The sequence below is a fragment of the Pygoscelis adeliae genome, unplaced genomic scaffold (assembly GCF_000699105.1).
Source record: "Pygoscelis adeliae isolate BGI_AS28 unplaced genomic scaffold, ASM69910v1 Scaffold45, whole genome shotgun sequence".
NCBI lineage: Eukaryota > Metazoa > Chordata > Aves > Sphenisciformes > Spheniscidae > Pygoscelis > Pygoscelis adeliae.
The window spans coordinates 7,102,783-7,115,258 of NW_008825114.1; the positions used below are offsets into that span (position 1 = coordinate 7,102,783).

Sequence of the window (12,476 nt, forward strand, 5' to 3'; positions counted from 1 at the left end):
GCTGTGCTGGGAAGAGCAGAAGAGGCAGCCCAGAGAGGAGGCGGTATGAGTTACTAAGAGAAAGTGGGCCTGTCTCAGTAATGCTTTTTGTAGCAGATAGATACAATCATTTCCAGCAATGAAAGGCCAGACCTGAAATAGTCTGATTTGCCTCAAAGGGCGTTGCTGGTTTTGACATCCATCAGAGCAGCCTGGTCCCTTCCTGCCGCACTTTGCAGAGGGCTTCCATGCCCCAACACAGGGCAGGAGTGTTTCTTTGGAGTAGCCATGCTTCAGGGTCCCTGTGTGGTCAGGGACCTGATCAAGGGTCAAAGGAAGACTAGGAAAAACATGGGCCTGCTACTGAATGGTGCAGGGGACCTCCTGACAAATGACACGGAAAAGGTCAAGGTACTCAATGCCTTCCTTCCTCAGTCTTTACTGGTAAGACCAGTTTTCATGAATCCCAGGCCCCTGAGACCCTAGGGAAAGTCTGGAGCAAGAAAGACAGACTTACCCTCAGTGGATGAGTACTAGGTTAGGGAGCACTTAAACAAACTGGATGTACGTAAGTCCATGGGGACGAGTGCTGAGGGAACTGGGTGATGTCATTGCAGGACCACTCTTTGAATGGTCGTGATGACCGGGAGAAGTTCCTGAAGACTGGAAGAGAACGAATGTCACTCCTTTCATCAAGAAAAGCAAGAAAAAAGATCTGAGGAATTACAGGCTGGTCAGCCTTACCTCAACCCTCTGGAAGGTAATTGAGCAACTAATCCTGGAGCTAGGATAATAATGGAGCAACTAATCCTGGAAACCATTTCCAAACACATGAAGGACAAGAAGGTGATCAGGAATAGTCACTATGATTTATCAAGGGGATAATCATGCTTAACCAACGTGATAACCTTCTACAATGAGGTGACTTGCTTGGTGTCTGAGGGGAAAGTGGATCCAACACTGGATGTTGTTTACCTCAACTTTAGTAAGACTTTTGATACTGTCTCCCAAAACATCCTTGTAGACAAACTGATCAAGTATGAGCTAGAAAATTGGACAGTGAGGTGGACTGAAAACTGGCTCAATGACTGGGCCCAGGAAGTTGTGAACAGTGGCACAAAGTCCATTTGGAGACAGGCCACTAGAGGTGTACCCCAGGGTAAATACTGGGGCAAATACTGTCTAACATCTTCATGAGTGACCTGGGACATAGTGCACCCTTGTCATGTCTGCAGATGATCCAGAAGTGGGAGGATTGGCTAGACCAGATGATTGTACCGCCGTTCAGAGGGACCTGGACAGGCTGAAGAAATGGTCAGAAATGAACCTCATGAAGTTCAGCAAAGGAAAATACAAAGTCCTGCATCTCGGGAAGCATAACCCCAGGCACTAGTACACCTGGAAGCTGATTGGCTGGAAAGCAGCTCTGCAGAGAAGGACCTTGGGGTCCTGATGGACAACAAGTTGAACATGAGCCAACAATGTGCCCTTGTGGCAAAGAAGGCCAATGCCATCCTGGGCTGCATTAAGCAGAGTATTGCCAGGAGGTCAAGGCAGATGATCTTTCCCCTACACCAGTGCTACTCAGCACTGGTGAGACACATCTGGGTGCTGCGTCCAGTTCTGTGCTCTCCAGTACAAGATAGATATGGACATCCTGGAGTGAGTCCAGGGAAAGATGATGATGAAGGCACTGGAGCATCTCTTATACAAGGAGAGGCTGAGAGAGCTGGGACTGTTCAGCCTGGAGGAGAGAAAGTTCAGGGGAAGCTTATCCATGCATATAAATACCCAGGGGGGGAGAAGTAAAGAAGATGGAAACAGACTCATTTCAGTGATGCCCAGTGAAACAAGAGGACATCAACACACACTGAAATACAGGAAATTGCCTCTCAACACAAGAACACACTCTTTTACTGTGAGGGTGGTTGAGCACTGGCACAGGTTGCCCAGAGTGTCTGTGGAGTTTCCATCTGTGGAGATATTAAAAACCTGATTGGACATGGTCCTGAGCAACCTGCTGTACCTGACCTGCCTTGAGCAGGGGGTTGGACTGCAGCATCTCAAGGGGTCCCATCCAGCCTAAGCAATTCTGTGGTTCTGTAAGAGAACAAACCCAACAATATTTTCTTTCTATACTTGGTGCAGTTGTTAAGTCAAAGTTAGCTGAGCCATTCTCCTTGTCACCCCTCTTAAATGAGTTCCCATGGTGCTCTAAAGTAAGAAAGGTCCCCTCCTGTCTTCTAACCTAGGAATTCCTGAATACACATGCCTGCCTCTCAAGATTTCCAAATATTGAATACCTTCTATTCATAGTACCTATAAGAAGATTTCCAAATATTTAATACCTTCTAGTCATAGTACCTATGAGAAGTAAACGGAAATGGAAAGTCTCTGTATTTCACCATTCATCAACTTTATACACTTTCTCTTCTAAGCCTTTCCTGTATGGCATGGGATAGAAACTGAGAACGTGGAAAAGTTCAGATAGTTCTGGACAACCTCAGCTCACCCCAAGGCTAATTATCTGCTTTACCTGCAGTCCCAGTAAAGCTATGTGCCTTGAGATTGGTGCATGTTAAGACAGCCAAGAAGGATTTTGTTTTATTGGTCACTAGACCATTGTGTTACAGACTTGCAAAGAGGAAAAAAGGGATTACCTTTTTCTTGTGGGCTTGGTACTCCATAGGAGAAATACAAGCCTGCTGTCAAGCACTTTTTCTTACAAAGGGCTTGGGAAAAAGTAGAGGCCATAAATACTGTTTGCTTAGTTCTACTTCTGCCTTGATTTTCTCCTTGTTTTAAGAGTTTCACACGGTCATCATTCTTTGAATTCCAGATGGAAGGAGTAAAAGCAAAAGGCCTGAATTCTTTATGTGCAACTTTTCTCTTGGCAGGAATGTGGCAAATGCTAGCAGATGCAAGTGCTACAGAAATATGCTTGTGAGTGTTAGAATGGAAGGGGAGGAATGGACTGCTCAGCTCATCAGACCCTTCCCCACTGCTGCAGTGGACTTATCAACCACTGCCTTTGGGAGCCCCTGCCCATCAATCCCACAGCTCCCTGTGGGTCTGCACGGAACTTCCCTGGGCCTTGCTACGGTCACCAGAGCACAGCCTGGTAATGTTTGCCCTCTTCCCACTATTTTACAAGGCAGAGGCAGACCAGGGTGCACCTTGTAAACAGGACAGGGTTTTGGATTTCTATGTGCAAAGAGCAGGCTTGGGAAATGCAAGGATAAGCAAGAGTGGTGTAGTTGGAGGGACCAAACAGTTTTGGCAGATCCGAGACCAGAATTCACTGGAATGAAACTATTCTTATCCTGACTTGCTCAGGAGAGTTATTTTCCTTTAAGTAGAATGTCCCTGTCTGTCTTTGGGCATACCCTCCAAAGGTGCCAGACCCCTTCGAAAATCACAGAAGTTGAGGGGACCAGATCCGTAAAGAGCAGAGACCTCAGTAAAACCTATGACCTCCACCTACTTCAGAGAGATTTCATCTGGCTCTTGTCCAGTGATCATCTTGTAGCAACAATGCTTGGTCCTTTATGATTGCAGCAAATGAAAACTGCTTCCCAAGATCCTGTGGTGCATCATTAACAAGAGAATACTTTTTCTTACTTTCCTCTTGTCAAACTCGCACATACTGAGACAGAGTGCCTTCTCTGTGGGATGGCAGGAGCGGAGGAAACATTGGAGAAAGAGGCAGTGGGGAGGGTAGAGCTCATCTGTAAGTTACAAACTCAAGAAATATTGCTGGTTAGCAGCTGTTTTCCTCCAGTCAGATCAGATGCCACAGTTAAAGGGTCATGGTGGATTAAGGCAGCATATGCCATTCTAACCAGAACGTCAAGTGCCCAAAGCCTTCTGTGCCTTTTTAAACATTTTACTTATTTAAAAACATTTTAATGTTGGAAAATTGCCATTCCACCTCTGTAGGGAGTTGCTGCTGAGCTGAAATAATACAAGTGTCAGGCATACTGCCCTGCCCTCGCTGCTGACTTCATATTGCTTCTGAGACGGGCTGCTCTCAGGGGCTTGGATGCCGTGAACAGCAGTAAAATGATTAAAGATTGCTAATTATTTTCTTTATGTTAATCATCTGTATGCCTCATGTATTGTACAGCCAACACTGCTCTGCCCTTTTCTGTCGTATTCCTGATAATGCCTATGCCCTTGTTGTGGGAAACAAAAACCACACTGTGCCTGCAGTCACATGTATGTAACAAAAGGCTTTGAACTCCCTTCTTCTAAGCTTCCTCAGCTACAGATTAGGACATTCATCCTAAATGAAAGAACGAGAGAAAGATAATTCCCAAGATGCATGGAGTAGCTGCAGTGTCTGACAAATCTCGCTGGCCTCTCCCCAGTTTGCTGCTCCTCCTCCATCCTCCTTGGCTTACACCTCCTCACCCACAGAGACAAAATACCTTGGAGGATATTTATAATCCATGTGAATGTAGAATCCAACTAATAGATGGATTTTTTCAGTGCCTCTGGGTGAAAACACTGCAGTTGAAGAAGGCTATGTTCTTCCTCCCTCCTTCTCCCGTGTGCAAAACTCAACCCAGGAATTGCCAGTGGAGCTTCTTTTTTGTACCTCTGTTGGGGCCTGTTGTCTCTAGTTAGCCCCTCCACCCTCACTGTTGGTCTTAAAGCAGCCTCACAAAGAATGCACCCAGCAGGTGCTCTTCAACAGCTTTCCAGAAACAGAAAATATTTTGCAGGGTTGATGGTGCCAGTGTTTCCTGTTGCTGTCTGTCTCTAGCCCCCTGGCTAGCCCTTGTTCCTGGCTGGGGGACCTGCTGCAGCAGTGACAGCAGAGCAGGGAGAAGAGCCAAACACCACAGTCCAGCTGGGCCACTTCGACTCACTGCTCTCCATTCAAATAACTCCTTTGACTGGGGCTGGGCTAGTGACAGGGACTGGTTTTCTGCTTCGGGCCCTGGTCCCTTGACTTCCAGCATTGCATTTCATTCTGTGCTCCATCGGGAGGGTTTAAGAGATCAACAGCAAGTAACATCATCTTGAATTAACACTTTTTTGCCATGCTTTTTCATGGTGTCTCTTTGTGTTTCAGCTTGGATGTAAAGGGTGGTTGAGGTCAGGTCTGATGCATTTAGCTGGATGCAGGCAGTGAGCAGCCAGAAGCCCCAGAAGCTGCTGAGGAGCCTGGGCTGCAGCAGTGATCTCCGGGCACTGAAGCTGGCAGAAGCTGCCAGTTGACTCACTGCTCAGAAAGGAGGGACTAACCCTGCGGTCTGCCAGGAGCAGTTTTCTCCTCCCATCTCTTTGCAGTTGGAAGAGTCTGATCAAATAAACTGAGGATCAGGAAACAGACTTGGAAGCAGACAAGCAGACTTACCATGTCTGAGCTGAGTGCTCAGTTGCAGGGATGAGCATGACTCACGGCAAGAGTTAATAAGGGAAGGTCGCATTTGCTTTTTCTGTACGAATGAATATCTGTAATACACATCAGAAGTAGTTTTTCATTTTACCCATTGTGAGTTTACACAAATTGTTGTACTTTTGATAGGCAATTTTTTCAGGTGAGTTTCAAATTAGGTTAATATGAACAAACCATGTCAGATTAAGGTCATTTTGGGACAAAGTTCTTACAAGAGACTGGTTAGCAGTTAGCCCCAATTACAGAATCAAAACCAGAAATGGATTTAGAAAATAGAAATAGAAATGGATTGCAGCCTTGAGTTGCTGAAATTAACTACAAAGCTGTAGTTTATTTATCCTGTACTGGATAAATTAGGGGCCTCTCATCCCTCTTAGATTAGTTTTTGCTACTCTGATCCAGTTAAAAAGCATGCCTTGCTGACTGCAGTGTAGAAGTGGGAAACAGGCCTGGCATTAATAAGACTGCCAGGGAAATGAATTACTCCTTCTCTTGCTGTCTTCTCCGATAGGAGTGATGAAAGATGATTCTGGTAAAGCCAGAAAAAGCTTGTATTTTAACCTAAACCATGAGGACAATCAGTCAAGCTCTTCCTGAGAGAGTAACAAATTATAGTAACTTCAACTCTTCAAATTTTTCCAAATTTTATCTACTGACAGTCCCCATTATCCTAGAAAGTCCCCTTTCCCAAAGTAAAAATACACAAATGACAATATTATGTATATAACAATAAAAAAATATTAGAAGTAAAAATATATGTATGTATGTATGCATGCATTCATCAGGAGTTCTGAGTTAATATCAGAGCTGGTTTCCTTTCTTGGATTTCATTAATTTTAGAGCTCGGCCTCGCAATTGCTTTAAGGTGATCTAATTGCAGGCTCCTTCTGAAAGACTGCAGACTTTGCCTCTGCAATGCTCTGCTCAAGTCTTTCCTTTGATTTTCTAGGATCTATTCCTATTTCACAGCTGATTTTTTTCATTTAAATTCCAGCCTAATTCCTCCTTCCTCCTTTTGTTGAAGATGTTTTGTTGTTTAGTTGTTATAGCAGAGAGAAACAATTTCATAATAAACTGTTTTATAGCCTCTTGTGTTCATGTTTTTGCTAGATAAACATATATTTCCTTTCCATTAGAAATGATTAAACCTATGTGGTCCTACATAACATGAGCAGCGTCTTTGATTTAGTTGCAATACAAACATTTTTACAATGTCAATGTTTTACTGTCAGTTGTTGCACAAACTGGTATTCTGGTTCTTAGCTTCCTATCTGCATTTTGCTGATGTTGCAGATTCAGGGTTGTTGGCATGAAGTATCTAGCTAGTTTGATTTCACGCTATATTCTCTGATAGCTAGTTTGATTTCACGCTATATTCCCTGATATTGCTACTTTTAGAAAGGAGGAAAAAAAGAATCCAGTATTGTGGAAGCAAAATGGTTAATGTTTCATAGGCTGCTGCAGGCCTCCCTAGTTAAGACACATTTGCAGCTAATGGTCTTGCCAGTCAGCAGGATTTAATTACAAAGGAGTGGATTATTCATAACAGGCATGGATTATTTGTAAAATGATGTACTGTCTAGAGCCTCCTTATCTGAAGGATTTAAATTGCTGTTGTTATCTACCATATCCTGCTTATCTGACACAGTTTTGGTGAAGAAGGAGTTGTATAACCTGTAGGTATATCAACTCTGTAATTGCCCCATTTGGGCAGAGCTCATATCAGCAGGGACCGTCACTCTGCTGCTCTGTGTTCTCTCCTATACTGATAGTAATAAACTGCTTCCATTTTGAACTGATCTAAATTGTATTCTGGTTATTTCTGTGACAGCATCAACACTTTTCTTCTGGCATATTCAAACAAATGAATGCCAGGGTAGGACCATGGAGTGAAAGCTCCTTTCAAGGAAAAGTTCCTTTCAAGGAGCTTTCACAACGTAAGAACTTTGTCCCAAAGCCGGGGAAGATCATGGAGCGGATCATCTTGAGGGCGCTCACAAGGCAGGTGCGGGACAACCAGGGCATCAGGCCCAGCCAGCACGGGTTTATGGAAGGCAGGTCCTGCTTGACCAACCTGATCTCCTTCTATGACCAGGTGACCCGCCTAGTGGACAAGGGAAAGGCTGTGGATGTGGTCTACCTGGACTTCAGTAAGGCCTTTGACACCGTCTCCCACAGCATTCTCCTGGAGAAGCTGGCGGCTCACGGCTTAGACAGGTGTACTCTGCGCTGGGTCAAAAACTGGCTGGACGGCCGGGCCCAGAGAGTTGTGGTAAATGGAGTTCAATCCAGTTGGCGGCCGGTCACGAGCGGTGTTCCCCAGGGCTCAGTATTGGGGCCAGTTCTGTTTAATATCTTTATCAATGATCTGGATGAGGGGATCGAGTGCACCCTCAGTAAGTTTGCAGACGACACCAAGTTGGGCGGCAGTGTTGATCTGCTCGAGGGTAGGAAGGCTCTGCAGAGGGACCTGGACAGGCTGGATCGATGGGCCCAGGCCAACTGTATGAGATTCAACAAGGCCAAGTGCCGGGTCCTGCACTTTGGCCACAACAACCCCATGCAGCGCTACAGGCTTGGGGAAGAGTGGCTGGAAAGCTGCCTGGCGGAAAAGGACCTAGGGGTGCTGGTCGACAGCCGGCTGAACATGAGCCGACAGTGTGCCCAGGCGGCCAAGAAGGCCAACGGCATCCTGGCCTGTATCAGAAATAGTGTGGCCAGCAGGAGCAGGGAAGTGATAGTGCCCCTGTACTCAGCACTGGTGCGGCCGCACCTCGAATACTGTGTTCAGTTTTGGGCCCCTCACTACAAGAAGGATGTTGAGATGTTGGAACGTGTCCAGAGAAGGGCAACGAGGCTGGTGAGGGGTCTGGAGAACAAGCCTTATGAGGAGCGGCTGAGGGAGCTGGGGTTGTTTAGCCTGGAGAAAAGGAGGCTGAGGGGAGACCTCATTGCTCTCTACAACTACCTGAAAGGAGGTTGTAGCGAGGTGGGTGTCGGTCTCTTCTCCCAAGTAACTGGCGAAAGGACGAGAGGAAATGGCCTCAAGTTGCGCCAGGGGAGGTTTAGATTGGATGTAAGGAAAAATTTCTTTACTGAACAGGGAAGTGGTTGAGTCACCATCCCTGGGGGTATTTAAAAGACGGGTAGATGAGGCGCTTAGGGACATGGTTTAGTGGGCATGGTGGTGTTGGTTGATGGTTGGACTCAATGATCTTAGAGATCTCTTCCAACCTTAATGATTCTATGATTCTATGATTGTAATGTTATTAACAAGCACAGCATTAGAGTCTTGTCTTTACCTTGCTCCTTCTTTGTCATCAAGCTTTCAACATCTACTCAGAATTTCACCCTATCTCTTTTTTGTGATATGGTGCAATTTTGTCAAATTTCTGTGAAATTGGCAGTACTTCTGTTATTTCTGAATTTTCATCCAGCTATGTTTTTGCTGTACATTATTTATCTTTGTGGGTTTCTTCTTTTATAGCAGGGTTACTGGGATCAGGAGAACATTTTTCAGCAAGTCATCTATTTTTTACCAAAATTTGTCTCTGGGCAATCTTTCTGTACACCACCTTCATAAAAGTACCCTATATGTTATTCCCAAGAAACTACAGAAATATGGGATCTGAACACATGAATTTTCAGGCGCTCCTGTGGGAGTTCTGATGTATTATGTCAACTTTGAGTAATATACGTGGACTGGTATTTCCCAGTACTGCCCTAAGTGAAAGAGGGGTTGCTCTTCTGCACCTAGGTGGGCAGCAAGGTGAGGAAGAGAGAGAAATGGTGCAGGGATCTTTCTGCATCTCAGCAAGAAAGGCCCCAAAACAAATGGCTTAATAAAACAGCTGTTTTAATAAGACAGAATAAAAAGAGGAATATAGATAGTGAGTAAATCTTATGTCTTCAGATGCAGGGTACCCTGCTTTTGTGCAGCATCAGAGCGATCCCAGGTGGATTTTCCCCACAGCACGCTGTGCAGATTCTGTCCTTGGAGAGGTTCCTCCTCCTTCCCATGCTGCAGTGGCTTTTGTTTTGTGTAACAAACAGGATCATATCTTCTCCTGACAGGCTGCAATATTACCTCTGTCATAACATCCACTAGTGCACAGCGCAGGCCAGCACGGGTCACTCCCTCAGGTTCCCTTACAGCATCTACTCATGCCTTAAGTACAAGGCCCAATAGACATGACTTGCTCAAGATCAGAAACTCCTCAACTACTATTGTCTTCTGCAAGGGTCCCAGTGCAGTTGCCTTATACGGATGGTAGTGCTGTAACAACTGCAGACATGCCCTGCGTGTGCTTGGCAGGCAGCATCACGTATTGGTGATGGCAGGAGTAAAAACATCTGGTTCCTTTTAAGAGTGAGAAATTTTCACCAGAATCTTTCCTGTTTGCTGTCATTGCTTAGTGTGTGAACAAGGCTGTAACGGCAGCCCATCTTTCTAGCATGTTGCTCAAGGCCTCCTTGTCATATCGAGGTACAGCCTAGGGAAAGTAAGAAGAGAATGAGCTTAACGAATAATAACGAGCAAGCAGGAAAAAACATTGCAGCCATTTCCTTTGTTACCTTGTCCCTGCAATGAGAGTCACTAGAGCCACCATTTTCATCTTCTCCTCTTTCTGATGCTACTGCATAGGTAGGAAATCCTTCTCTCTTGCAGCTTGAAAATTAACAAGGCCTCTTCAGTTTTCTAAAAGAGTATAGCAGTGAGGGCCAATGCAGTCTATTCCTGTACAAAAGAAAGCCTACACAGATGACACGACACCTGCTCTCTTTTCTTTATTCTGGCTTGTAAGGCTATTATGTACAGCAGAAAAAATACTTAAAGACTTTTCACTAACAACAATAGCTGTAAAAATGTAGCATCAGCACAGAGCAGAAATTCCTGTCCAGCTACGTGAAACAGCGCCTGAGTTTTCTAACCGCAGGTATGAGCTATCAAACTGCTTTTCTTGGCATACATGTTTGTGACTCAAATTCAACTGCACTTTTTGAAGAAACATGTCTACTAAATTTGAATACAGATAATTAAGTTCTACTGTTGTAAAATCCTCCATCCATGCTGAACTAGGTACAATTTATAACAGAAGAAAAACATGTCCAGTTTCAAGGATGCATAATTTTAAGCTGGATCACAGCAATGCATCACAACTGAGAAAAAGGATTAACTTTAACAACCATTGGACAGAATGAGATATAAGTCGTCAGTGAGACTTCTGTGAAATTGCTAACGATGTTATTCTTAAGCAAATATTTTTCTGACTTACTGTTTCTCAAGATCTGTTCTGTTACTGAGGTAAGATTGTAAACCCTGTGCCCAAAACCCGAGTGCAAACCTGCAGATATTGAAAAAGAGATCGAGTGCCACCTTGTGGATGTCACAAGAACATAAAAATTTATTCCAAAAAGTATTCCTTAAAAAAAGAATGGAAGTATGCAAGTATAAATCTGCTTATATACAAATTATAACCAAAGGCATAATTCATTATTAACAGGAAGAAACATATTAGGAACAATATAAATGTACCTGTTTCAAGAATTTTCTTTTGCTCTACAGCTGAAATAAACTAAAAATTCTACAGACCAGTGGTCACATTGTCTACTGTTACGGCCTGTCACTGGTTAGGCAACTAATTACCAACCTGAGCATTTGGGCTCAATATGCAAGATACTTCCATTAGTATCATTAAACAAAACTTTTTGTAACATTTCTCCCTCTGTGCTGTCAGACAGCAGAACAGAATGTATGCAGTAGTAGCATATTTAGGACCTTTTTTTCTTCTACTTTTCCTTCTTTTATATATATTACCACCATTCTTTTTTGTTCAGCTGCAGTTACATAAACAAGGATTCTGTAAGTCAGTCAAAGTTACTCAGACTGAAGCAATGAATTAAAATGTTAGCACTAAACAGATAGCGGGAAAGTAGGATGAGAGAGAAAAGAGATAGGAAGAGAGTAAATTTAAGGTGGAGTAACTCTTAAAAATACTTTCTTGCCTTATCCTATAAAATAACTAGTGCCCACAGATCCATGAATTGGTAGCGTCCAGCATTTTGTGGTGTGACATAATCAGTTTCTCAAGACAGTTCCCCATCATTAGAATGAACTGTTTACCAGCAGCTTTGACTGCAATTAGGTATGAGCACATCACAGGTACTTAGACTGCTTTTCCTTATAAAAAAATTAGCTAACAGATGTAACTCCAGCAACATTTTTGTTACTTAGTTATATCAAACTGGTAAAACTAGCAACTGTGCTTTGTAAGAATAACTGGAAATTATTGGGAATTCATTTCAAGGACTTCAGTGATATTTCAAGATATTGGCATGTGCTTTTATATAAATATGCTTAAGTACACTATAGCAGCCACAAATAAGATCCCCAAAACTTATTTGGCATATGTACCACTGATATAAACAGGCCAGCTTAGGCTGTCTGCTATGTAGTGGAGACTGAATATGCACTTACACCTGCTATCTCGAATGGCACATATGCAAATTCAATTTATTTGAGCTGGATTAGGCCCTTAAGAGAGTGTTAATCAGCTGGGCATATGAAAGCAGTGTAGTGAGACAGCTACAACATGAAGAGCAAACGGAAATTGAAGAAGAGGAATGTTGAGTGGGCATTTGCTTTCCTTTTACAATACAGAGTAAATACAGGACGAGTGTTTCTGTCCAGATATATTTTCCTGAAGGAAATCCCTGCAGCACTAGGTTGACAAATCATGGGAGAGTACAAATTATTTTTCATTATCAAGCAACTATAGTTTGTCATAATTACATAACAAAAAAAAAAAAATCTGTTTTCACAGCTTTCCCCAGACGTCTGCCATATTTTGAAGCATTTGAGCTTTTCTGAAAGAAAAACCAAAAACAGAATTACCGGGGAAGAAGCGTTCACTATTTCTAGGCATGGGTGGAGGGAGCAAGATGTGACTTCTCAGGTAAGAGAGCTTACAAAGCAAGGCCTGGCAACTGCCCGTCACCGTGAGGAGGCATTGCTCACGTTCTGCATTTCGTTGCACGGAGGCTGCTGGACTGGCCGGACCCAGCGGCTGCCCGAGAGCGGAGTCTAACG

The 12,476-nt window shown here is 43.7% G+C and overlaps 1 protein-coding gene across 1 annotated transcript in view; it reads left to right on the forward strand.

Moving 5' to 3' along the window:
* The first annotated feature begins 267 nt into the window (after window positions 1-267).
* The window catches only part of RFK (riboflavin kinase), an 18,040-nt gene continuing 5,831 nt past the window's right edge, over window positions 268-12,476 (forward strand). The window contains 2 exon segments of the mRNA XM_009328170.1: window positions 268-423; window positions 901-1,138. Of these exon segments, the coding sequence (XP_009326445.1) occupies window positions 268-423; window positions 901-1,138 (394 nt within the window).